This window comes from Misgurnus anguillicaudatus, chromosome 2 (assembly GCF_027580225.2).
Source record: "Misgurnus anguillicaudatus chromosome 2, ASM2758022v2, whole genome shotgun sequence".
In the NCBI taxonomy this organism is placed as follows: Eukaryota; Metazoa; Chordata; class Actinopteri; order Cypriniformes; family Cobitidae; genus Misgurnus; species Misgurnus anguillicaudatus.
In genome coordinates, this window is record NC_073338.2 from 2,290,998 (window position 1) to 2,318,747 (window position 27,750).

Consider the following 27,750-nt stretch of genomic DNA (forward strand, 5'->3'; position numbering starts at 1 on the left):
TGCACTCCCGAAAAAACTATAAAGCAACTGCAGGTTATTCAAAATTCAGCTGCTAGATTACTAACCAGGACTAAGAGAATAGAGCACATTACCCCTGTTCTAAAATCTTTGCATTGGCTTCCTATCAGTCACAGAATAGTTTTTAAAGCAATGGTCTTAGTCTAAAAAGCACTGAATTGTTTAGGACCTGAGTATATTTCTGAAATGTTTGAACAATATAAACCAAACAGGAACCTGAGATCAACAAACTCTGGTCAGTTAGTGGAACACAGAGTTAAAACAAAATATGGAGAAGCTGCTTTTAGCATCTCTGCCGCACATGATTGGAATAAATTACCAGAAGAAATCAGATGTGCTACAAATGTATTGATCTTCAAATCCAAATTAAAAACATTTCTTTTCTCTTGTGCCTATGACAGAGCTTTTAAAAATAGCCACACTGTTTAGCATTACAGTTTTTTTATTTTATTTTTTATATCGTTATTTTATTATCCTTGAATCAACTTTGTGTCTGTGTGTTTCCTGTTTTTTTATTGTGATGTTTTTATTTTTTCATTTTTTATTAGCATTGTTCTTTTTGTAAAGCACATTGAATTGCCTCGATGTACGAATTTGTGCTATATAAATAAAATTTGAATTGAATTGAAAATTGAATGGAGTGATGACAGCGGGTAAAAAAGCTTAAGGTAGAGCAAGATGATTTCGTGCAGGTGGCGGTATCCCTGCTTACACCCATGACAACTGTCTGTCGCTCTCTAGGAAGCTTGGGCTCGTGGCTATGATCCCGCTTCTCAGCGGCCGATGCCCTTGTGGGAGTTGCGATATGATTTAGTGCAGGTGGTGGTATCTCCGCCTGCACTTGATGTCCCCCTCTCTCTCACGCCGGATCAGGAAGGTGCCCTGCGTAAGAGCCATACATTTTAGCTGTCTATCTCTGGAGAGATGGATCAGCTTCATAATCCGCTTATGTAAGCTACTGTTTAAGGTTAAACGTGCAGCCTCCTATTTTTACAGTATGAAGGTATTATATGTACATGAATATAATAAAAATAATAATATACGTATATATTTACACCTGTATGTGTAGGCTATGTATGTATATCTGCCTGTCACAGCCTGCATGAGTTGTGTGTCATTGTTTATAAAGTCAAACTGTGATTTTGTTTCTACCCTGTGTGTTGCTTGTACAGCATTTATTCTCCTTATCCAGCCACTGGTGCGCCATAAGTCGGATAATGATCTTGCGTGTTAGGATTCGAGACCCTCATCTGCTGAGGGGGGTAAAGTCTTAGTTTGTGGCACTCACTATTTCTTATTAAAGCGAAGCAGCTCACACCTCATTTATGGTGCCTGCTTCCCTTCAGTGCGTAGTACGACAGGCAGCTGCAATTAACATTCACCTGCATACAGCTGGCTCCAGTGGTGGAGCATGAATACATTCTGGTTCAGAAGGCTGTAGAACCTCCACTGAGAGAAATGACAGCTTACGGCCATTGCTTTGTTGTTCCAAAAAAGGAGGGGACTTGTAATGCAATCAGATCTGAGGACTGATTCCTTACATTAGAGCTTATGTCTCCATTCAACACGGGAGGGTTTTTCCCGAGGGGAAACCCGTCTCACATGATCAAAGTCACACACCATTGTTTGCGTGCTCTGGTAACAAAGTAAACCATGGCTTCTGTCCCAAGGTCCTGTGTTGGTTGCTCGTTGACAACATGTGATGCTGACAACAGTCACATCCCTCACAGGTTGGTGCGATTATGGCAAGCCAAGAAGGTCAAAATCGCTGGGAAACTCATCATCGCCTATGGCACTCAAATTGCCATGGAAATAATGGTGGTATGGATTGGACTTCCAGACCTGAGGAGCCATCATGTGCTTGTCCAGACAGACATCACATTGGTGGTTTATTGAATAAATTACTAAGGAGGTCTGCAATGAAAGTCACGCATTGTTGCCTGCGTGCTCTGGTGGTGTGGAGAAAACCTTGGTTTCTATCCCAAGGCCTGCTTTAGGTGTGTGCTACTGGCATGTGACGCTGACAACAGACAAATCGCCCACAGGTTGGAGTAGAGTTATGGAAGGCCGATAGGGCAAAACCACAACATTATCGATTTTGGGATAATGGCATTTGTGGTCTCTGGACAAACTTTGCTCAATGATGACAGTTTAGATCCCAGGCCACTTGCATATGGCAGATGCCTTGTATGGCAACACCCATTGCTGGGGAGTTGAGACTCCAGCTATATATGGTGAACCACATCTGGAGAGGATTTGGACGTGCAGAGTTCTGTTTGCATCTCATGACACCACACACTGCTCAATGTGGCTTTCTCTTCTTTTCCCCAATCACTCTGCCACAGAAGTTCTGGAGGAAGCTTGCTAGAGATATGGTAGCTGTCGGTTTGGCCTAATGTTGAGACCATACTTTACTCCTGACAAACCCAGTCAATTGCCCTGTTTACGTGGTGCTGAGGTTTCTGTAGGAGCTATTATTTTCTGGCTTAACTCCTTAAACTCTTAAGGTTTAGGTTGCAGCAGTCTTTGCCTACCATACTCCTTGGAAGAATGTCATGCTTCCAACTGAGGTTTTGGAGACCATATGATTACTTTAGAGCTCCCTCAAGGAAAAAGCTTAGGCCCTAAATGGAGAAACTTCACCTCTTGGTATTCAGCTCACCTGACGACCCAGTCAACTGCCCTGTTTATGTGGTGCTGAGGTTTCTGCAGGAGCAATTCTCTGCCGGCTTAAATCCTTCCACTCTTAAGGTTTAGGCAGCAGCAGTTTCTGCCTACCATACTCCCTCTGGAAGGACCTCATATCTTGTCTGGACAACGCTCGAGAGAGCTTTATGCCCTTAAGTGGAGAATCTTTCACCTATTGGTGTTTAACTCGCCTAACAAACCCACTCAACTGCCGTGTTGATGTGCTGCTGAGGTTTCTGCAGCAGCGATTCTCTGCTGGCTTAACTCCTTCCACTCTTAAGGTCTAGGAGGTGGCAGTCTCTGCCTACCATAAACCTTTGGAAGGACCTTATGTTCCCAAATGAGCTTGTAGAGACCATATGATTACTCTATCTGGAAGAGATTTGGACGCGCAGAGGTAGATCTGTTTGCATAGCGTCATTCACCCGTCGCTGTGAGGGCCCACTCTACCTGGGGTATGGCTGCATTTAAGGCCTTAGGGTCAGGCACTTCGCTCCAGGACTTATGTGAAGCGGCCGGTTGGTCTTCACCGCTTACCTTTTGTAATTTTTAACATTTAGACCTTGACCCCTCTTTAGTGTCCCAGGTTCTTTTGCCTTGACTGTGTTTAGTTATACACGCCAAAGGCATTTGGTAGTATGAAAGCATGGGCATCTCGTTCCCCAACGCGTTCCTATGGCATCACAGCGCCAGTTCCTTGGAAGGGAACGTCTCAGGTTACGTATGTTACCCTGGTTCCCTGAGAAGGAAACTAGATGCTGCGTCTCCATGCCAGACTTCCTGCATCCCTGTAGGCACTTGCTTCGGCACTTGGTAGTGAGTGTGTTTATGTGGAATCCCTTCTTATACCCCTGGTCCGCACGGCAATCCAGCCTAAATCCAGTCATCAAATTATTGATTATGTGTTACACGTTCTTCAAGATCAGTCATGCAGAGGCGTTCCCCAAAGTGTTGCTATGGCAACGCAGTGTCTCGTTCCCTTCGAGGTAACCAGGGTTACATGCATAACCTGAGACGTTTATACTGTATATTTTATGAACTACTGTGTATCATCACAATATAGCGGTACATGTTTGTTGTTTTTGGTGTATTGTATTTTTCAGTACAAATAAATACATGAGATAAAAAAGTGCAAATGTATACATCTATGGTGTCATTTTTCGTGTTCCTCATGTAAAAAGGTTTTTAAGGGGTAGAACAACAAACAACTTATTAGCAGTTTTATAGTATTGTTTTGAACTGATCTCACCAGTTTGTAGGACAATGTTGTATTGTGTGTGTTTTTAAAAGCTTTAGGGTCATGTCTTAAGGAAAATTTGCTTTTGAGCATGATTTAATGTTTTTTAGTGGAAAGCTTTTAAGAAAATTATAATACTTCAAGAAAATGTGTTTAAGCAATCAAAAAAAAAAAAAAAAAAAAAAAAAACAGTACTAATGCATGCGTTTTGCCTTGTCAGTTCAACGCATGGATTGACCAATACCACATTTGTAGGTGTAACTGAGGCCAGCTAGTGTTTGTAAACATCACCCCTTGTTTAAGCACTCGACTCCCATTCTGGAGCAATCGTTGGTTTGAGTCCAACGCGAAGGGGCCTAGAAACTGTAAAGTCACAGCATACAGAATAAGCAAGATGTAGTCCCAATAAGCTGTTTGCTGTACTTTTTGATGCTGTAGTTTTTGAAATGTGTTTTCTGTAAAGTAAATATCTCCCTTTGGAGTGCTTGTTAAACATTTACTTTGCAAAATAAATCTTTCTTGTAGGACAATAGAAGTGTTGTATGATGTGACACACAGCTGTTCTTTGATTATCAAGTCTTTGCTGGCTCAGACACAGTCTCATGAAATTGTATTTTTCATTTGGTGATCTGTGGTCTTGTAGACCTGTGAAACTCTCTGTGTCTTTGATTGGCAGAGAAGGGTGCTCTGCTCAGCACCAGAGAAGCTCAGGAACCGGACATCAATGTCAGCAAACACAACTCAAGTCAGTCCAGGAACAAGAGTAAACCGGTACATTAGCCGTCTGATTGAGGCCCGGCAGACAAAGTCTAACATGGCTGAGCTGCATTTCGTCACACTCATGTATAAAGACTCTGAGCAGGAGCACAGGGTGAGAGCTGACTGCACATCAAAAGCATGCTACATACAAAACACTACTTTACAATACCACTACAACTCATGCATATGCATTTGTGGAACTCCTGACACAAAGCAAGTCAATTAAATTTAATTTGTTCATAGTGCTTTTGATGTCAGAGATGGTTGTTTTTTGCCCAACATGACCTCAGTCACTGTCTGAATGAATTCTTTGCTTGCACAGCCCCTCTTTTTTCCGCTATGTATAAGCAAAGCTGCTGCTGTTCGTAAGTGTCCAGTGTTCCACACTTCAATTTTTGGTTGAATCTGATTGCTTCATCTAATTCTTCTGGTACTTAACATCAGTAGCGAACAGTGACTCTTGAACCTAGGCCATCTAACCCCCACAGACCACAGTCCAGTTACCAAAACATATGACTGAAAGGCACTGCTCATATCCCACAAAGGCACAGTTATCACAACAAAGCAAAATAATTACAGATACTTCAACAGTGAACAATTATAATATTAAATTAGCACAACGTTCTATTACATGTATGTAACGAGCAGTAAACATTATGCAGAATTACAGCAAATGTGTCATGTGATGATCGCTGAGTTGGCAAATTAACTGATTAATTCTGCAAAATTACTTATCTCAAATAAAGCCTAACAGCTACAAAACAGTATAAAGATTAGATTTAAATAACTTGCCTTTCATGATCAAATTACTTAAACAAAGCGGGGAAACCCCTATAGACTAAACTTGTGCCGATTCTGACAAAGCCCACCCATTCAGACTCAATATCATTGTTCAGTCACTTAAAGGGTTAGTTCACCCCAAAATGACAACTTTATCATAAATCACTTACCTCTGTATCGTTCTAAATCACCAAGTCCTCCAATTGTCTTAAGAACACATTTTTAGATATTTTTGATGAAAACAGGGAGGCTTGTGACTTCAGTTTGATTAATGTTTCCCAGAAAAGAATAAAAGGAATTTATATAGGCTGTTTAAGTATTGTTTACAATGTTCGCATGATGGCTTAACCCTCTGGGTCTAAGGGGTTTTTAGGGCCCTGGGGAAGTTTTGAAATGCACTGACATTTGGTCTTTTTTCAGTTGCTTTAAAACATAATAATGGCAAAAGTCTCATTACACTGTGTTCAGCACAAACTGGGCTACAATATTATATGATCAACATGTATGTACAAGTTTGTATTTTTAAGAGAAAAATGTTTATGCGTGGTTTTTGAAAAAGCAAAAATGTTAAGTCACTGATTTAAGTCCACAAAACTCATTCTAAACATGTTTTCCGAAGACTTTTCAAAACAAGATCTAGTAGTCTAGAGTTTTTTCTTCAAAATGATGTCAAAATCAGTCGGCCTACTCTTCACATGAAACAATATATTGATTAACAATTTCTAAGACACTTTTGCTTGGGAAAGGCCGTATGTGTGGAGGTGGGAAAGCTGCTGAATAATCAGTGATTGACAGCTGAGGAACAAAAGAGTTGAATAATGAGCCACATAATGAGCCTTGTGGGGATGTTCAACAGGAATGTAACTTTCTCTGTAGTAAAACCATGATAAGGTTTACTTGGGAATTTATAACAAAAAATGTTCAATAGAATGTAAATACACACACATTATTTATATACTTGTGAAATTAATAGAAAATATATCAATAGAAGTAGTAGTAGTATATATATATAGATATATATATACACATACATACATACATACATACACATATATTTCTTTATTTATTTCTATTGAAATATACTTTCACAACTAAACCTTTAAAAACCAGAGTGATCCTGTGTTTAATTCAATTCAATTCAATTCAATTGAAGGATTGTACTGTTTGCAATCACATATTTTATAAGAATACCAAACAGCGCGTCAAAGTTCACGACTCGTGTGTTTGTGTATGTGCGCGTCGCAAGAACTGCTTGACAGAAGAACAAAGAAAACACTCACGTCTGAAGATACTGACACACATACGCAAGTAAATAAGTATTTAGATGCCATGTTTGGTGCACTCGGATGAAACAACAAGGAATGGAGAGACTGAATTGTGAATTGCGTATCCATTGACTGCAAGAGGCACGATTTATGCATATGGATGTCTTTGCTCGTTCACTTCAATGGCGCGGGGTGTGGCGATCTCATCTCATTACAGATAAACGGGTAACATGAGAAAGATGGTCCCTCTCCTCCTTCTCATACAGTTTACACAGAATGACAATATCTGTTTTCGATCTCACTTGCATCATTTAAAAACAGACATTACAAGCATTATTACCGCGCCGCAGTCGACCCCAGAGTGTTAAATAAAAAAAGGAAAAAGCAAGAAATATTGGCAACTATGTCAGCAGGTCACGTCAGCAGCATGCGTCGTAGTCTGCTTGTGATCGCGCACTAAATGACCAGGGAAAAGAACAAATTGTTGAATAAAATTGTTTGTTCATATTATTATTATTATTATTATTTAACTACTGATGGAACAAGGACCTTTTTAGCAATGTCTGTTATTATTTTCAGGGAGAATAATTATAAATCAAATTAAAGTCTATGGGACAGTCACAAGCCTCTTGGTTTCTTCAAAAATATCTGAAAATGTGTTCTGAAGACAATCTGAGGACTTGGTGGTTTAGAACTACACAGGGGTTTATGATAAAATGTTAATTTAACTTACCATTTAAAATCTTTGTTCCATTGATTTACTATTGCCTGGGCTTCTTTAATTTTACAGCTGGGCTGCGCAGAGCAATCAAGGGGCATATGAACACAAATAACTCAAGATTAGACCACTCTGTATACATTCAAAACACTGTCATGGTACTTTGATGTAGAGGTCTTCTCAGGTCCAAAGAAATGTACCTGACCCAAAATCACCTGAATCACCTTTTACCCGAACCCAACGTGCATAAATATAACTTTTTAAAAAAGACCTTGACCTGAGACAATGCCCCCCCCAAAATTGACCTGAATCCGACCCAAACCAGTGGCATTTTTTTTACTCTAATTTAAACGGCACCGACTTGTGTGCAGTCTGTTGGACTTGTGTCCCTTCGAGACTCAACGCCGTTATTGTTATACCCAACCTGTGTCTGAGGCACTTGTTAAATTTTTAGACCCAACCCCCGCTCGGGTTGGACCTTGGGTTTTTGGATTTAAATGGACCTGTGAAGACCTCTACTTTAATGTTATGCACCAATCGGTCTGCAATGGGACTGTAATGGGGAAATTGGCTGAAATGTATTAAAAATAACATTTAAAAGTTTTGAAAAAGTTTAGTTCCTCTCTGAGGGCCCAGAGGGTTTGCTACTGCTTGAAATAGTACCTTTTTTACCGTTTTATTAATATTACTCATTTTTGGATTACTGATTTTGTCTTGTTTGCCTGTTTAAACTGTTTACTTTGTGTTTTATGGGGCTTCACACTACCCTATTTCACTTCCTGTATTTTCTTTGAAGGTATAATTTTCTGTACAGCTGTATGAATATTTGCATACTACCGTATTTTTCGGTCTATAAGCCGCATTTTTTTCATAACTTGGCTGGTGCTGCGTCTTATAGTCAAGTGCGCCTTGTAAGTCAGTATAAATGAATTTAGATATTTATGAAGTAAGAGACAACATTATCATCTACAATCGCGAGAGTCCGCCATATGCTGCTTCTGTAATTATGTAATTCAATGGATTCTGTAATGTGGAATGAAGAGTATGCGAACTTCACGCTGTTCTGTCTGCTATTGTTTGGTTGAATAACGTCTCGGTTACGGATGTAACCCTCGTTCCCTGAAGGAGGAAACGGAGATGTCACGTCGGGACCGACGAATTGGGAATTGGGAACTTGCTTAGAGGGACCAATCTGCTTCGATAACTACTAAAATGCCAATGAACTTGGCATTGAGGTATTTACATAATGCTGGCGCCACCCCGCCAGGTGCGTATATAAGCCGCAGCTGCAGAATACAAAATTAGCTTCTTTTCGCTGAGAAAACGATGTCACGTCGTGACCGACGAATTGGGAATCCCTACCAAAACGCCACTAGGAGCTGACCTCTTCCAGTGTCTGCAAAAAGCCCTCCGATTCCACTTAAGGAGATGGAGAAATAGGATTAAGGCAGAAGGCTGGCCAATAGATATTCCTTTAACCCCACAGTAGTGCCAGCGACTGGGAAGCACCCTATCTGAGCGGGATAGGAATGCTGCGGAAGCCACCACCCCGTTTAAGGGCTAATGGTGGGCGAAAGACAACCTTAGTTGATAAAAGACAGCCGTGGCTGTGTAAGCAAAGCAGTGCTCTGCTGAGGGAAACGTGAGCTAGTAGGATTAACCCCACGGAAAAATACAAAGGAACCCCGCTTAGGGGACACAATGTGGAGCCCGAGCCAAAACACGTAGGTTCGCGAGGATACAGCTAGTGGAAGGCTGACAGCCAATGCTCCGCAACATCAACTGCCAAGGCAGCGGAGGAAGGACAAATCAAACCATTGCGCATTTTTGTCTTAATGGCCTTCCATACTGACACTTATTGTGAAGCACCAGTCGGAGGCTGCAAGCCGACGTGCGAGTCTGTTCTCCGTGCTCCCCCTGATGAGGAAAGAACACGAGAGGAGACAGGCTCGATACAAACATTGTAAAATCTAATGAACGTATTGGTGTCGCCCATCCAACAGCTCTGCAGATGTCTGTTAGCGAGGAACCACGAGCGAAAGCCCAAGATGAGGCAACAAGATGAGGAGTGCGCTCTCAAATTAAATGGACATGCCCTGCAGATTTTAAGCAAGGGCGATAGTATCAACTATCCAATGAGACATCCTCTGCTTAGTGACAGCTTTCCCTCTCTGCTGACCACCATAACAGACAAAGAGCTGGTCTGAGGTCCTGAGGCTTTGCGTGCGAACCACGTAGAGTCGCAGTGTGCGTACAGGGCACAACAAAGCCATGGTTGGGTCTGCCTCCTCCGGGGGCAGCCCTTGCAAGCTCACCACCTTATCTCTGAGGGGAGTGGTGGGAACTTTGGGCACGTAGCCTGGCCTGGGTTTAAGTGTTACGCTCGAGACAGCAGGACCAAACTGAAGGCACGAATCGTTGATGGAGAATGCGTGTAGGTCCCCTACTCTCTTCATCGAGGCCAATGCGATTGACAAAAACTTAAGACTCACAGACTGCAGCGGCTCGAATGGAGGTCCTGCAGGGTTTTCAGCACCATGGACAGGTCCCAAGGAGTAATAGAGGGAGGACGCGAAGGGTTCAGCCTTCGGGGCCCCTCTTAAAAAACCTAATAAATAGATTGTGCAGGCCGACCGATCTGGCGTTTATTAGAAAGTGATGTGCAGATATGGCGGGAATATCAACTTTAATGTTGGAGGGTGACAGCCTATGCTCCGACCGGTGTTGAAGGTATGAGAGCACGATATTAATGGGGCATTCCTGTGGGTGTTCGCGTTGCGAAGAGCACCAGACAAAGAACAGGTTATTTAAGCGTTTATGCGTGTAGAGATGGTGTTAGATACGTTGCGATAAATCACCTAAACCTACCGCGTGTTCAGCAACCAATGTGGAGATACCATAGGTCGGGCGCGGGTGCCAACGTGCCAGGGAATCCGTTAGGGAGGGGCTGTCGAGAGGGGCATCAGTTCTGGAACCAATTCCTGGTCGTCCAGTAAGGCGCGACCAGAGAAGGCTCTCCTCGCCCTGCCTGACTTTGCACAGAGTCTGAGCGATTAAGCTCTCTGGAGGGAACGCATATTTGCGCATCCCCAATGGCCAGCTGTGTGCCAACGCATCCACACCGAGGCTGCCCTCGGTTAGTGAATAAAACGGGCGACAATGGGTATCGTCTGGCGACGCAAACAGATCTATCTGAGAACGACCGAACTTCTTTCAAATTAGCTGAACCGTCTGGGGGTGGAGTCGCCATTCGCCGGGGCGCGCAGCTCTGGAAAGCACGTCTGCCGCTGTGTTGAGCGAACCCGGAATGAAAATGGCATGAAGGGACCTCAGATGCTTCTGACTCCAAAGGAGGAGATGACGAGTGAGATGCGACAGGTGACGAGAGCGCAAAACCGCCTCGATGGTTGATAAACGCAACAGTCGCAATGTTGTCGGTGCCAACTAATACATCCTTCCCTCGCATCTCCGTAGCGGAGCGTACGAGTCCCAGATATACAGCCCACCACTCGCGGCAGTTGGGGTGCTATGCACACCCCTGAGACTGCAAGCCCGTCATACATGGCTGCTTACCCCATGCTGGGGGCATCGTATGTGCTACAGAATGCCAGGAGACCTGTCTCAGGGGCATATCTTGCCCTCAGAAATGCTGGGTCTGACCCCGGGGTGAAATTAAAACGACACGCAGGTGTAATGGTTACATGGTGTATGCCGGTGCGCCACGCTCTTCTCGGGACTTGATCGTAAAGCCAACGATGGAGCGGTCTCATATGGAGCAGCCCGAGCGGTGTCACAGCCGCACCTGCTGCCATTTGCCCAGGAGCTTCCGGGGAAAGGAGCGAATCACTGTCTCCTGAAGAGTGATCCTCTCCAACTCCGGGTCGGCCATCTCGGGGCCACTTAAACTCCCGATTGTCACGGGAAGCGGCTAAGCGGGCAGGGCGAGCTGCTGACGACCGGTTCCCCTGCGCTGCCGAGATGAGGTCCGAAGAGGGGGAACGAAGGTGGCCGCCGCAGGACGCCCTCAGCAAGAGGCAGACTGAAGTGCCGGCGTTGGTGGACCAGGGCAGCTCTCTTCTGCCGGGGCACGGCCTAGGATTGCCTCAGTTGCGCCGCGGAGCTGAATGACTCCCCGGACTCGCCGAAGAGGCTGGTCTGTAAGACAGGAGCATTCTGGAAGTTGTTCTTGTCTGCGTCCGTCGTGTCAGCCAGACACAGCCAAAGGTGGTTTTCTTGAACCACTGTTGTGGACATCGCAGGACCAAGGGTCGCGGTCTCCCTCGTGCAGATCTCTAAAGCCTTAGCTTGGACCTGCAACGGAGCCATGGCAACGAGGGAGGTGAGGGGTGAAGGCTGAACAGCCGTAGACAGCCGCAAATTCGGTTCTGCCGCTTGAGCGGGCACGGCCGACATCTCCTTGTAGAAGTCCGCCTCGGAGGGAAAAGGGGGGCCCCCCTCTGATGCTGCTGAAGTGGCGGGACCAGAAGGAGGTCCAATGGATTCGGCAGAAATGGTAGAACACGATTCTGCTGTCTCCATCGGAGCCTCAACCGGCTGAGGACGAGAAGGCTGGGAGGTGGAGGAAGCATCCCCCGACCTACTCAGCATAGTGATGCGAAGAGCGTCCTGCGAGCGCTTGGCAGCCGCACCATGGCAGCGTTCAGCACTGCAAAGGCGCGGATGTCGTTCCCGTAGAAACGACAGTCGTCTCCCCAATCCAAGAGGGTTATGCTCTCACAGAGAGAACAAAAACCCTCCACCAATGCAGCCTCGGAGTGCTCGATGCCCAAGTTCAAGGACAGCGCTCGTGACCGTCTCTGGAACCCCTGTACTTCTCGCATCCAAGACCGCACGGATGAAAAGCTATCCTGAAAAGGACGCTGATCTCCGAATATACGAGAGAGTGGCTGTCTTTAAAAAGACACATAGCTCTCACGTATCACTCTTTCAGGGAAATCACTCTATAGGTGCTCAGCTGATGATGTGCACAGGGAGAAGGCAACGCATACTCTAAACTCAAGACAAAAAAGTCTGTTGTGTTAGTTCTGCTTGTCAACCAACTTCAGCAACCGTTCCCAGAGAAGCAAGTAGCTTTTCAGTAGCAGATAATGCCGGCTTTCGAAGTGAAAAAGCTAATTCCGTATTCTGCAGCTGCACCTTATATACGCACCTGTCGGGGCGGCGCCAGCATTATGCAAATACCTCAAGTTCATTGGGGTTTTAGTAGTTATCGAAGCAGATTGGTCCTTCTAAGCGAGTTCCCAATTCCCAATTTGTCGGTCACGACGTGACGTCGTAGTGACCGACTGAAAGGGAACTTGCCTTTCCAGATTAAATGTCTGTTCTTCGGCTTGGATTTTGTGAAATCATTTTCTAAATAGACGCGACGTATAGTCTACTGTGACTTATATATGTTATTTCGTCTTAATGACACATTTTTGAAAGATGCGGCTTATACTCCGGTGTAACTTATAGTCAGGAAAATATGGTAGTCATTTGCATTTTCAATGTTTGCTTGAACAACATTCACTGGAATTTAATTGATTCAATTCATAAATATTTTGCAGGAAATACTCCAACAAATTTCAGAAAAAAATTAGCATAAGAATGATTAACCAGACAGATTTGGCTCAAAGGCCACTAATATACTGCCCATGTATGCATTTACATTGCATGCATTTGACAGATGTTTTTAAAGCAACTAAAGCAGCTTACAGTGAATTCATCTGATACCTTTTATTTTGAGTTTGTGTTGTAGATCTGTTTGCGTCGCCAGACGATACCCATTGTCGCCCGTTTTATTCACTAACCGAGGGCAGCCTCGGCGTGGATGCGTTGGCACACAGCTGGTTGTTGGGGATGCGCAAATATGTGTTCCCTCCAGAGAGCTTCTGGGGTTTGAACCCATAACCTTTACATTGACGGACAACAACATACACATTGCATATGATATTATTGCACATTTCATTGCCCTCATAAATACATTTAATCTAAAGAAATTGTATACTTTATCTTTGAATGTCTGACATTTGTCCCATTCAAATATAAATAACAGGCATCATATAAAACTGGGAATGCCTTTCCATTTTATATGGAAATGGCCCTTAAAAAAGAAAAATACATAAAAGCAGGAGAGGTTTCACATTACATAAATTAATTTGCAATACCATGAAAGGCAGTGTAAATAGCATAAAGAAAATGTATAAACACCATTAAAGGGATAGTTTACCCAAAAATGAAAAATCTTTCATCATTTACTCACTATCATGCTCACTGTAAAAATGTTTGTAGAAGTTACAGTATTACTGGGTATTACTGGCAACTAGCTGCCAGTAACTTACTGTAGATTTTATATTTGTTATTTACTAGCAACAGTTTGTTCAAAGTTAAATGAACAGTTAACATTTTCTGTCTTTATCTTCTACAGTAAGTTACTGGCAACCAGCTGCATAATTACAGCTAATGTTTTACAGTGCTGTTACTAACTTGTATACATTTGTTTAGTTCTGATAAACACGAAGGAAGATATTTTGAGGAATGTCTGTAACCAAACTGATCACAAATCCTAATGACTTCCATAGGAATAAAAAATACTATGGAAGTCATGGGGCTTCTGATCGGAGCTTCTAACTAAAATGTTTAATAAATCTAACTGATTAGCTATATTTGTTTCTCATCTAAGTGTTTGATAGGGTGTCTAATCTTTAAAGTTTAATGCTGTGATTTTGGTTTTTTACAGTATCATCAGCTGAATGATGAGTATTTCACTGGGGCTGTGGTGCTATCTCTGATTTTCGCTGCTGTGTTTGGAATTCTCTACCTACTCATCATACCACAGTAACATTTACTTTAAAATGACATTTCATGTAATTTATCATTTACAAAGAGTAAATCTGATTCTGTATATTTTATTTTTTAGGGGGACTATCGTGTTGTTGGTCTTGGTTTTCTGCATCTGTTTTCTTGTTGTATGTATCATGTATTTGCACATCACTAGAATTCAGGTAATAAAAAGCACATTCAGTCCAATTCAATAATGCATTCCAGTCTCACAGCAGTAATATTTTAATATTCATGAGATTTTTAATGTTCTTGAACATGCTAAAAGGTTTTTTAAAAATGTACATTTGTTTCATTTAATTCAATTAAAAAGCATTTCATTTGATAATCGTATGTTTACATATGAGGAGCTCAGATGCAAAATCCATTAAACGCCACACATCCAAAAAAAGAGAAAATTATTAACCGAATGCTCCTAGTACATAGTATACATTCATCAAATACTTCTGCTTTAAATTAAACTGAAGTGACACATAATTGCTGGTTCAACGGCTTGGTTCTTATATTACATTATATTGTAAAATCCCATTGCATTTATCCTCAGTATTACAGACTTCATTCAAATTGTATGTCTTGTCATGTGACATTTCTTTACATTTGAGAAGTTTTCCTTCTTAGGTTATTACATGTAGGTTATATACGTAGCCTGGTTCCCTGAGAAAGGGAACAAGATGCTAAGTTCGTACTAGGGATGCATCAATAGAGTTTGTCCATGATTCAATACAATTTTCTGTTCTTGTCCACGGTTTTCGGTTTGGTTCTGATGACTTGGCCTATTAAAGTGTTTTTAAACTGTTCAATGCTTAGGTAACAGAAACAGTGAAATGTTAAGAAGTAAAACATTTTTTTACCTACCTTATTTTACAAATTTCTAGTTTATTGAATAATATATAAATAATATAAGATATAATTAAATAAAGATATATATATATATATATATATATATATATATATATATATATATATATATATATATATATATATATATATATATATATATATATATAAATGATATCCCATTCAAACTGGGGAACATGTGAATTCTTACATTTTACAAAAATAAACACATGTAAACATAAATTGGCCATTTTATATACATGTACTTACTAAATTAAACTTCACATTGTAAATGAAGGCTATACCTTTCAGCACTACTGTTAAGTCCAACATCATTCTATGCTGTGTAGAAACCAAAAATGCGTTCCTCAATCAAGATTACTGGTGGGATTTACCTTAGCATCATGCGAATTCTCTTCTTGATTTAAACTTTTTGAACTTGCGCGGAAGACGTGTCTGAGGCTACTTGCGCAAATAATTAATCCACACCACATATTTAATAGACAGTTAAAGCACCCTGCGCATAGTGACTGGAGATCAACTCGTAGGCTTTAAGTTTTATATCCCAGCACACAGATCATGTTAGCACGCACACAGTAACCGAAGTGCAGGGAATATAAAACAGACAGATTTGGATGGATAAACCGCAATTCACATGCGCGTATTGCACCGTGGGGGTCGAACCGAATGGTTCAATATTATATTGTGAATTGTGGCATCCCTAGTTCGTACACTGGTGTCTTAGCATGTGTCAAATCACGTCTATGTATAGGCAAGGTCAAGGTCATTTGTAGTAATGTGTGCTACAGAGACCTTTAAATGTGCCTGCATTTAACGTCGCATGATTCTGTCATCTGAAGGCCTGACTGAGATGTGGCAGTGAGAAGCAGCATCTCATTTCCTGGGTAACATTCATGTCAGTGCAGCACAAGTCAATAATCTCCTTATCCGTTTATATGTGTGTATATACATATATATCTCCCAAGGGTTTTTTTTTCTCCTAGGGTTTTTTTTACCCCGGGGAGGCAGCCTTCTTGGGCTTAACTTAGCTTCCTCTTCTAGACGTTACATTAGTAATACGCTCGCTTATATGTCGAGTCATAGCCGTAGCAAATTTGACTGTTTATGCTATCGTGTATTATGTTATTCAATTCAATTCAATTTTATTTTTTTCAATTCAATTTTATTTATATAGCACTTTTCACAATTTGGTATTTGTATCAAAGCAGCTTTACATAATAGATGCAGTGAAAAGCACAGAAAATTGACAGATAGCACAACATAATACACGATTGCACAAGCAGCTAAATTTGCTGCGGCTTTAAATCAACATTATAAGCGAACGTATTACTAATGTGACATATAGAAGTTAAGCCCAAGAGGGCTGCCTCCCCGGGTTGAAAAACCCCCTAGGAGAAAAAACCCCGGATTATTAGCCGGGGAAGTAAAAAAAAGTCCTAGGAGGAAAAAACCCTTGGGAGATATATATATATATTTATATACATTGAAACGGATAAGGAGATTAAGCGGATATTAAGCGGGTTCTGCCGGTGGTCATTGGTCAGGCATCGGCTGGACATCACATTGAAGAACAGCCAGTAGATCAGAGGTGTGCCGACTTTCACATTTACCGGAACTGGATCTGTTTGTCTCATTGTCCTCGGGATCGAGGACGAGACAGGGAGAGAGAAACAAAATCTTATTAGCATAGGGGCCGTTCACATGAAAAGCAAGTGTCATACAGTGATGTGATTTTAGTCAGCTTGGTTCCGGACAGGCTAACTATTGCTGGTTAAATGAATTACACATAGTTGATGATTTTAGAAAATTTGTGGGCCCCAGGCGAGTCTATGTATGCCCCCCCCATGATCTTTAAAACAGAGACTCGTTTGACTAAGGCCAGAGGCCCCACAGCCGTCGTTAATACTAACGTACAGTTGCAACGGTTCTGTGTGACATATTATTCTCAAGATCATGGGAAAAGCCAAAATTGCAACCCGACCATATGTGGAAATTAAGACTGCTAAATCAAAGTTTCAGCATATTACTAAAGAGTATTAATGACATTTACCATGCTTTGGAGTGTTGACGAAAAAAGGTTTTAATTTATTTATTTATTAGTGTGTACAAACTAGCTATTGAAAGATAAGTACCATTACTAAAACAAGTTATCTGAATGCCTTGTTAAAGAGTAAAGTTTTAAGTCTAGATTTAAAGTTATCTACTGTCTCTGATTTTCGGACGTCGGTTGATAAATCATTCCATAGCTTAGGGGCTAAGTAGGAAAAGGATATTTTATGAATAATTAAGAGACCAAAATTTTGTGACCGCAATGCATGTGATAGATTGTATTCTGATAATAATTCTCTAAGATATAAGGGTGCTAGGCCATTTAAGGCTTTGTATGTGATTAGTAATAAAAAAAATAATATCGCTGATGCAGTCTGATAGCTTAGAAAACTGGTGGGTTTCGCTACGATGTGAGGAGATGTAGAGCTGGGTATCATCTGCATAGCAGTGAAACCGTATGTTAAGATTCCTGATAATATCTCCTAGAGGTAACATATATAACGAGAACAGGATAGCACCTAAAACTGATCCCTGCGGTACGCCGTATTTAACCGGGGAGTGATATGACTCTTCCTCATTTACATAAACAAAGTGATATCGATTGGTTAGATACGATCTGAACCAGGCTAACGCCTGACCACTGATGCCAACATAGTTTTCTAGTCTATTGAGTAAAATTGTGTGATCTATTGTGTCAAAGGCTGCACTAAGGTCTAGTAATATGAGGATTGAGATTTCATCACGATCGGATGTTTATAGGAGGTCATTTGTAACTCTAAGCAGCACTGTCTCTGTGCTATGGTGGGGCCTGAATCCTGATTGGAACTTTTCATATGTATTATTATTTTCTACGAATGTGCGTAGCTGGCTTGCCACTACTTTTTCTAATATTTTGGAAAGAAAAGGGAGATTTGAGATTGGTCTAAAGTTATTAAGATCTCCCTGGTCAAGGTGTGGTTTTTTAATGAGCGGTCTAATAACTGCTAGTTTGAAAGCTGTTGGAACGTAGCCTAATTCTAGTGAAGAGTTAAATGCATTTAGTACTGGGTTTGACACTACATGGAAAACCTCTTTGAGTAATTTTGTGGGAACGGGGTCTAATATACAGGACGATGATTTGGATGACGCTACTAATTTAGATAGCTCCTCTATGGTAGTAGGTTTAAATGACTCAAGATGTTCGTATGGTAAGCTAGCGTTAAATATTTTATTGGGTAGAGTGGTGGCTGCTTGGGTACCTACAATGTTTTCCCTAATAATCATAATTTTCTTAGTAAAGAAGTTCATGAAGTCGTTACTATTGTGTGGGAGTTTATTAGTGGGTTCTGTTTGTTCTTTATTTCTAGTCAGTTTCGCAACTGTGCTAACGAGGAAACGAGGGTTATTATGATTTTCTTTAATAAGATTGCTGACATACGTAGATCTGGCGATTTTTATAGCCTGTCTGTAGTGTTTAACACTCTCTTTCCATGCTGCACGCCATACCTCTAACTGTGTGCTTCTATAGTTTCTTTCCATTTTTCTAGCAGCCTTTTTAAGGGATGCGGTATGATGGTCGTACCATGGAGCTGGCGTTTTTTCGTTGATTATCTTTTTTCGAATGGGAGCTATGGCATCCAATGTGTTAGAACAAGTACTGTTCAGGTTTTCTATTACAATATCTAGATCTTCAGGGTTATCTGCTACATGTTTCATTTGGGACAGGTCTGGAAGAGTGCTAATAAAGTTATATTTAGTGGTTGAAATTATTGTTCTGGCTAGTCGGTAGCATTTTGTGGTTCGAGTGATCCTATCTAGAAGTACCGTGTATGAGACAAGGCAATGGTCTGAAACTGCATCACTCTGAGGTGATATCTCGATGTCATTAATATTGAGCCCGAGTGACAGAATTAAGTCTAATGTGTGTCTACGGGCATGCGTGGGCCCTGTCACGTTTTGTCTAATATCGAGAGAATTTAGAATATCCATAAACGCTAATCCTAATGTATCTGTTGGGTTATCAACATGTATATTAAAGTCACCAACGATAAGAGCTTTATCTACAGTGACTACAAGGTCAGACAGGAAATTTAATATTTCATTAAGAAAATCTGCATGATGGCCCGGAGGTCTATAGATTGTAGCAAGGACAAATGAAAGCTGTTTTTTTACGATCAGTTATTTCCATATTTAACAGCATTATTTCAAATGAATTAAATTTTAGTTCGGATTTATTTTAGTTCGGATTTATGGTTTACTTTAAAAATGTTGTTGTATATTGTAGCTACACCACCCCCTCTCCCCTTTAATCGAGGTTCGGGTTTATAATAGTAGTCTTCTGGGGTGGATTCGTTTAAACTAATGTAGTCGTCTGCTTTAAGCCAGGTTTCTGTTAAAGAGAGTGCATCTAAGTTTTGGTCAGTAATTATTTCATTGACAATGGGTTCTTTATTGGTAAGCGATCTAATGTTAAGAAGGCCGAATTTTAACATTCGAGGTTCATCTGTAAATGTATTGTTTTCCAATTTTATGTTAGTAAGATTTGTACGAGACGAGGTAAACGGTGCTCTGTATTTGTTTGTTCGAGGAACGGACACAGTTGAAATGTGTTGATACTCTGGTAAGATAGACTCTAAGTGCTGGGATATATGTGATCTTGACAAGTCAGGGCAGCTAATAGATGGACGGGTAAGTCGATCTATCTGTTTTCTGACCTGGGCCCTGGGTAGTCAGACTATATTAGATGTAAGAGTATTGGTTATGCTATCTGCCGTTTTTCTGTGCTTTTACTGCTTCTATTAATGTAAAGCAGCTTTGAAACAATTAAGTATTGTGAAAAGCGCTATATAAATAAAATTGAATTGAATTGTATTGAATAAATAAAAGCACAGCATGCTAGTGACATCTATTGGACTTTTATTGTATTGCATCTATTAAGTTATTCTGAACCAAAATCCTAAGGTAAATGGAATATTTAATATATTTATAAACTGCTTTGTGGGCTGAAATAAAGTGCCTGACAGATTGGGTGTGGTCTGCAGGCCATAGTTTGACTAATCATGCATTAGGCACAGACCAGCTATAATGCATATTGGTGCCCCCTGCAGATGGTGACACCCTAGGCACCTGCCTAGCTCGCCTATGCTTAAAAACGCCCATGATGTGCAGAGACGCTTCAGCCTAGCGTGTGTCTATGGCTGCGTTCCACTACAGTTTTAGACACACACTGGCGAACTTCCCTAAACACATCCCCTCGAGAGAATCCCTGTCGCAATTTTGAAGTGCGTTCTACTTCGTCAAGTGGACGAGGGAAGTTTACATGGACAGATCATCGCTCCCTCGATTTTAACACAGGGAGCGAGTATACTTCATATGTACACTTCAGGCAGCTCCATATACTACAATGCAACACGATTGTGCAAGCACTTAAGCAGCTCGCGCTTTGCACAGTTCAAATGATGAAGGGGAAAGCAGTTCCATTTGAACCCACTTCAAGTGTTCCACCAATATTGGGCACTCGTACAATGTAAGCAATAACGTATGTCACGGAGTGACTTATACGGGCGAAACGAAAATGGTGAAGATAATTCCGCCCGGACTAATTTAAATGTAACACCTGGCCGGTTCCGGTCGACTCCGGGCAAGAAAATCAAAACAAATATGTATCAGGTGTGCAAAGCTAATGTGGCGTTCAATGATTGGGCCTTGGAGAAGAGAGGAGGCTTACAGAAAGGGCACTTGAGAAGCAGGAAGTGGAGTTAGCTCTGGGAGCCACTGGGATCGATATGAAAGGGGGGGCGGGTGAGGGGAGCACAAAACCGAAATCGAGGGTCTGGAAAAAGAGGCAAATTCTGGAGAAGAAGTAGTCTTGAAGGAAGGAGTTTGGAAAGCAAAGTTTGTTTCGGCGTTCGCGGGGAGCGAGGCGGAAACGACTGGTGTGATAAAGGAGACATTTCTGCGTGGATTTACAGGCTGGGTGAAAGGAAGACGGAGATTTGGGCTGAGAACGAAAACGGAGATAAGTGCTAAACCATTCATTCATGCAGTGTTGTTCATGATTCTATTATGTGTCTTGAAGGAACCTTATATGTTGGGATGACATAGAAAGCAGATCGAAGGGGAGAAATCAACGAAGAAGGAGAGTGAAGTATTATGTTTGGACAATGCTTCGGATAAATGGGACATCTGTTATGAAGAGTGAGGTATTGCTAAGTTAAAGGAACAGTGCGACGCTCTTGAAATCTCCCCTGTGATTGTATTGCCATCAGTATTTCTACTAATATCATCTTCCAAGTCTATATCTGTGCACCCAATTAAGTATTTATTTACCATCCAGTCTGTTTTGAGGCCCTGTTGTCTTGCTGGAACTAGCTGAAGAGAGGAAGGAGGAGTCTCAGGGTCGTGGCCTCATCGCTTTGACGTGCTTGTCCTCTGCCTCAGTCGTTCGACTATCCAGGATTCCGAGCCCGGGCCGAAGTCATCACACTGACCTTTTCTCACTGTGAGTGTGTGGAGTGCGGTGGGTGATTCTCTTGAAGTATGTGCACCTGGACAATTGTAGTGCTGTGCTGTTGTCAGTAGCCGTGTTTGCACTATTGGGCTTCAAGCGGGCGTGCCAGTGCCTGCCGGGGCCTGTGGCGTTTGCATTGTCACTTCCGGGGCATGATCGTGCTTCACTGGTGCTTCGTTGGGGCTTAACGCCCGGCTTTTCTGGCCCGCCGAATTCCTTGGGCCAAAGCGGGCTTCTCGGGGCTAGGGGAGTGGTAAAGGTCAAAGGCGGAGTTTATCTGAGTCTCTGGCAAGATGGCATCCATCTGTCTGCAGATTTAAAACTTTAAAAATAAGCGGGATCACCAGTAATTTACTGTTTAACGGAAGATGCCTGCTATGTTTGTACTCCGGACTGAAGAAAATGATCTGCATATGTAAAAAACAAAGACGCGTTACAACGCCGAACTCGCCACGCTAAGGATCCGCCGCACACAGCTACCGGTTCGGGAGAAGTTTATAAAGTTTCGGGCACAGAACAAAGTGTTTAAAGTGCAACAGTGCTGAGAAATTAAAGATGTGTGTTGGATCATCATTTCATCGTCCATGTATTAAAGAAGCGATCACTCGAGTCAAGATGGTATCTACAGTCGGTGAGTTAAATAACGTTTGCATACAAAACACTTAAAATACAATAAAAATGATTGCATAAGTGTCTTACATGGGTGTTTATTGTGTTTTTTGTGTTATATTGTCATCTCTGTTGAATTTTTTTAGTCAGCCCTTAGAAAAAGTAACCATGGTTTCATTATATTAGTCATAGCCATGCTTTCTGGTATTTTGGAGATTAATTTAACTCTTATATGAATGTAACAAACTTTATATGTCGGTATACTGTATGTGTATTTACAAACCCTTTATACAAAACATCACATGTGCTGCTTTATTCCTTTGTGTCCGTTTTACAGAAAAAATGCCAACGTAAAGCTTTCAGTTTGTCATCCAGGAGTTTTTATTTTGTATATGAGAGATGACACAGCAACAATGCAAGAGCATGAGATGAAACGAAGATGATGATGATGAGACGACAGGAGCCATGGATGTTGAAATCCTTCCGGAGGAGATGTCTTTAAATACACTTGTTTGTGCACTGATATAAACTTCATATGTAAATAAAGTACCGTGCTATTATTACTACGGCTGCTTGTCAGTTAATTGAAAATGATTGCTTAATAAGGATCACATCTGAAACACAGAAATGGTAAGATGCAACAAAATGGTAAATATAACCATCATTAACTTAACCACTGTAACATAGCTTTTTAAATACTTGTGTATATTCAGAGTTGATTCTTAACGAGTAAATTTTCTAATGATTTCTCAAACGTTTTGATTTTTGAGATGCAAGTAAAGTAATTTTCAGTCCTATTCAGCTATTCGAGGCAGTTCTTTATAGACAAAAGTATTTATTGATTGACACATTATTGAAATAGCTATTAGACAGTTAACTTGTGTTTCATGTGATGCTCAACTATTAACGTTTTCATGATTAAAGATATCACACCTCTTATAATGTGTAAGTATGTTTACATCGCCATAGAACTATAATTACAAACTTAACGTTACATATTTAGACACACGTGCATACCTGTATTTTTAAATAAGATTATTTTACATAAATGTAAAACTAGGACTCGTTATATTCTTTAAAATATTGTGTATAATGGCACATTAGGTAGATGAACGCTTTATTTGTAATTATCCTACTTCATAAAGTTTACTATTGCTTATTGATCTGATATTGTCTCGTCGTGAGATCGCTCATGTGCAGCCAACATAAACTTCAAGAGTAACACCGCGGATGGAGCAAACATCTCTATCTTCTCATCTCGGCTTTCACCGTGCAAACAGCCGCCTCAGTTGTGTTCTTTATGTTTGTTGTATGATGATGCGATCTCACTCCCGTCTCCTGTCAGATTGAAGTGACTTCCTCATGGTAAAACAGGCAGAGTTGTGTGATGTTACATCCAGGTAGGCGTATTAAGGGCGGGGTTTTCTGAAGCGCTGCGGCGCTATTGGCTTGACAATGCAAACGCGTCGTAATTTTGGCTACACAGCTGGAGGTCTGAGGCTATTGGCTCCGTGAGGCCCGTTTGAAGCCCTGGCTCGCACCGGCCCGATAGTGCAAAAGCGGCTAGTGTCTGTCAGTGATCATATTCTAGGCTGAGGAAAGAACCCTGTTTGAGAAGAGCCGAGTGGTGGCGTTGTACAGCCGGTTCTCATACGTACACGACTGGGGGCCCGTCTAACCTTCTCCACCGTCTGGTGGTGGCGCTGTGGAGAATGTCAGCCTATGCTCAGTTCCCATCTGCCCTTTCTGCCTGTGTAAAGAGGTGTCGTATCTCTCACTGTGTCCATTGGAGTAATAATAGTGAATTAAATTGTGTGTTCTCTGCTACTAGCCTGCAGATCCTGAGCTAAGGGCTCTGTATCGTCGTTGGACTGTTCCTCTGTGTGTTGGGAAGTCAACGCCTGGGTGTTCACCTGTATACCTATCTGCATGTTTAAAAGCCAAAGGCCTGTGTGCACTTATATACTCCTCCTGTTATCCCCAAGAGCTGAAAGCCAGTGTACTCACCTGTATGCCCAAAAGCGAAGAGCCCAGTGTACTCACATGTATACCTCCTGTACGCCCAAAGCTAAGAACCCAGTGTACTCACCTGTATACCTCCTGTACGCCCAAAGCTAAGAGCCTAGTGTACTCACCTGTATACCTACCTGAATGCCCCCTGTGTGAGTCTAGGAGACAAAGGGCAGAGGACTTGTCTGCCGGCCCATGTGCGAGGCTAGGGAACACCCACTAGAAACTCTTTTTAATATTTAAATCCCTCTTTCCCTTTCTTTTTAATTAAATTAAAACTTGTTACATTTTATACTCTTGTCTGTCTGGTCATTGGGATGTTTTGGGACCTCCTTGGGTGGAAACAGAGGGAGGAGCTACGTAATTGGTGGTTCGCTCCGACCTGTGACACGTACATCAGAGTGAACGAAACTGAGGAAAGTTAGCGAGGGAAGGTCATAAAAAACGAACTGGAATGCAGCCTATAAATGACTTATCGATGAAAGTGGACATGATATGACATGTCACCTGACCTTGACTTAGCCTATAAATATGTGAGATTTTTTTCAGATGCTGGAGACATTCTTAGCATTATCAAACATGACACAATGTCAAGGATCTCTCAAAATGGAGCTCATATTTTGTAAACTTTGTATTTTCTATTTATAATCTCTTTCTCTTTGTCTCTTAGTGTTTTGCTGGGTGCCTTACCCTACAGATCCGAACTGTTCTGTGTGTTATCATAGTGCTTCTATTATATGCAGTGGCCCAGACCTGTGTGGTAAATCTCTACCATTTTTACTATACTTCATTTTATTCATTTATTCATGAATAGGAGAGCTTTGGACTGTTAAATGTATGTGTGCGCAAGTCAAATTCTTCATAAGGTGTACATTAGCAACACTAACTGAAAAAATATTTTCTATAGAATTGTAATCAGATTGTTATATAGCAAATTTGTCTTAATACATCACATAGTGAATGGTAAATGGACATTTACATGCCAAGAGTAAAAAAAACAGATTCCAGGGGCCTCATTTATCAACAGTACATACACACAGATGTGTGTATAATGATGTTTTACACAAAGTGTGGGATTTACCAACTTGTACTTAATATGTAGGAATGTGTGAAAATATAAGCACACCTCTGAGCATGCTTAGAGAATCTAGTGATAGAATGGTGATACCACAAAAAGAAAGTGTGCTGCATCAAACCATTTCTTTTTTACTTTCTGGCGGTGTTCTCTCCTCTGACCCAACATAATTAACACTAGCTGTTATTTTTTCCCATATACAAGTTTTTTTTGTAATTTTTGTTACTTGGCTCAACAGTACTTTAATTTCTGAGAGGTTTCTCTTTGTTGCCTTCTTTGCCATGATTTGGTCATATATGATTCACTAAAGCATTTCTGATTTCTCAAAACATCTTTTCTCTTTTTCAGATGGGCTGTATGCCATGGCTTTGGACCACCAATTCCACTCACTCCATATTAATCATTAATGCAGCTGTTGGGATTAACCGCACCATGGCAGAGCTGCCATGTGAAGGTGCCCAGTACACTTTCTTGTGTTGCATGGTGGGCACATTGACAGTGGCAATCTTCCTGCGAGTTTCTTGGGTATCTAAAATGGTCCTGTTATTAGTGCTGGTGGTGATCTACATTACAGTTCTTGAGTTCAGTGGATTCAGACGTACTTCAGGGTAAGAGCAGTTTGATGTGACATCTATTCAGTCTGGAACATTATAAACTTTGCCAATCATCAGTAATGTCGAAACATATTTTTCACTTCACATTTACATTTAGGCATTTGGCAGATGCTTTTATTCAAAGCGACTTACAAGGATAACAAAACAATCAAGCAATTTATCATAGGGAGGCAATAAGAAGTGCTACAAGTTACAAGTTTGTACTTTTCCGAAACAATACCTGTTAAAAAAGAAAGAGAGTTAGTTAAATTATTTTTATTATTTAATATTTTTAATTCAATTCAATTTTATTTACAGTGGGGCAAATTTAGTCAACCACCAATTGTGCAAGTTCTCCCACTTAAAAAGATGAGAGAGGCCTGTAATTTTCATCATAGGTACACTTCAACTATGAGAGACAAAATGAGGAAAAAAATCCAGAAAATCACATTGTCTGATTTTTTAAGAATTTATTTGCAATTTATGGTGGAAAATAAGTATTTGGTCAATAACAAAAAAGCAAGATTTCTTTCTCTCACAGACCTGTAACTTCTTCTTTAAGAGGATCCTCTGTCCTCCACTTGTTACCAGTATTAATGGCACCTGTTTGAACTTGTTAGCAGTATAAAAGACACCTGTCCACAACCTAAAACAGTCAGAATGCAAACTCAACTATGGCCAAGACCAAAGAGCTGTCAAAGGACACCAGAAACAACATTGTAGACCTGCACCAGGCTGGGAAGACTGAATCTGCAATAGGTAAGCAGCTTGGTGTGAAGAAATCAACTGTGAGAGCAATTATTAGAAAATGAAAGACATACAAGAACACTGATAATGTCCCTCGATCTGGGGCTCCACGCAAGATCTCATCCCGTAGGGTAAAAATTATCACCAGAATGGTGAGCAAAAATCCCAGAACCACATGGGGGAACCTAGTGAATGACCTGCAGAGAGCTGGGACCAAAGTAACAAAGGCTACCATCAGTAACACACTATGCAGCCAGGGACTCAATTCCTGCAGTGCCAGATGTGTCCACCTGCTTAAGCCAATACATGTCCGGACCCGTCTGAAGTTTGCTAGAGAGCATTTGGATGATCCAGAAGAAGAGTGGGAGAATGTCATATGGTCAGATGAAACCAAAACATAACTTTTAGGTAGAAACTCAACTTCTTGTGTTTGGAGGAGAAAGATGCTGAGTTGCATTCAAAGAACACCATACCTACTGTGAAGCATGGGGGTGGAAACCTCATGCTTTGGGTCTGTTTTTTTGCAAAGGGACCAGGACAACTGATCCGAGTTAAGGAAAGAATGAATGGGGCCATGTATCGTGAGATTTTGACTCAAAACCTCCTTTCGTCAGCAAGGGCATTGAAGATGAAACGTGGCTGGATCTTTCAGTATGGCAGTGATCCCAAACATACCGCCCGGGCAAAGAAGGAGTGGTTTCGTAAGAATAATTTCAAGGTCCTGGAGTGGCCTAGCCAGTCTCCAGATCTCAACCCCATAGAAAATCTTTGGAGGGAGTTGAAAATCTGAGTTGCCCAAGAAGGCTGCCTCCCCGGGTTACAAAAACCCCTAGGAGAAAAAAACCTGGGCTTTTTAGCCGAGGAAATAAAAAAAAAGTCCTAGGAGGAAAAAACCCTTGGGAGATATATTGAAGAGTTTCGTTGCAAAACGAGATAAATCCATTTTTTAACATTTTTGTCAAAACATGTTTATTTTTATGTTATCATGTTATTATTTTGTTTTATGGTGCTACTT

The 27,750-nt window shown here is 41.3% G+C and overlaps 1 protein-coding gene across 1 annotated transcript in view; it reads left to right on the forward strand.

Moving 5' to 3' along the window:
• adcy1b (adenylate cyclase 1b) overlaps window positions 1-27,750 on the forward strand; it is a 579,599-nt gene that overhangs the window by 210,188 nt on the left and 341,661 nt on the right. The window contains exons 9-13 of the mRNA XM_073871739.1: window positions 4,620-4,814; window positions 14,205-14,302; window positions 14,385-14,469; window positions 24,991-25,080; window positions 25,744-26,003. Of these exons, the coding sequence (XP_073727840.1) occupies window positions 4,620-4,814; window positions 14,205-14,302; window positions 14,385-14,469; window positions 24,991-25,080; window positions 25,744-26,003 (728 nt within the window). The remainder of the gene's footprint in view (window positions 1-4,619; window positions 4,815-14,204; window positions 14,303-14,384; window positions 14,470-24,990; window positions 25,081-25,743; window positions 26,004-27,750) is intronic.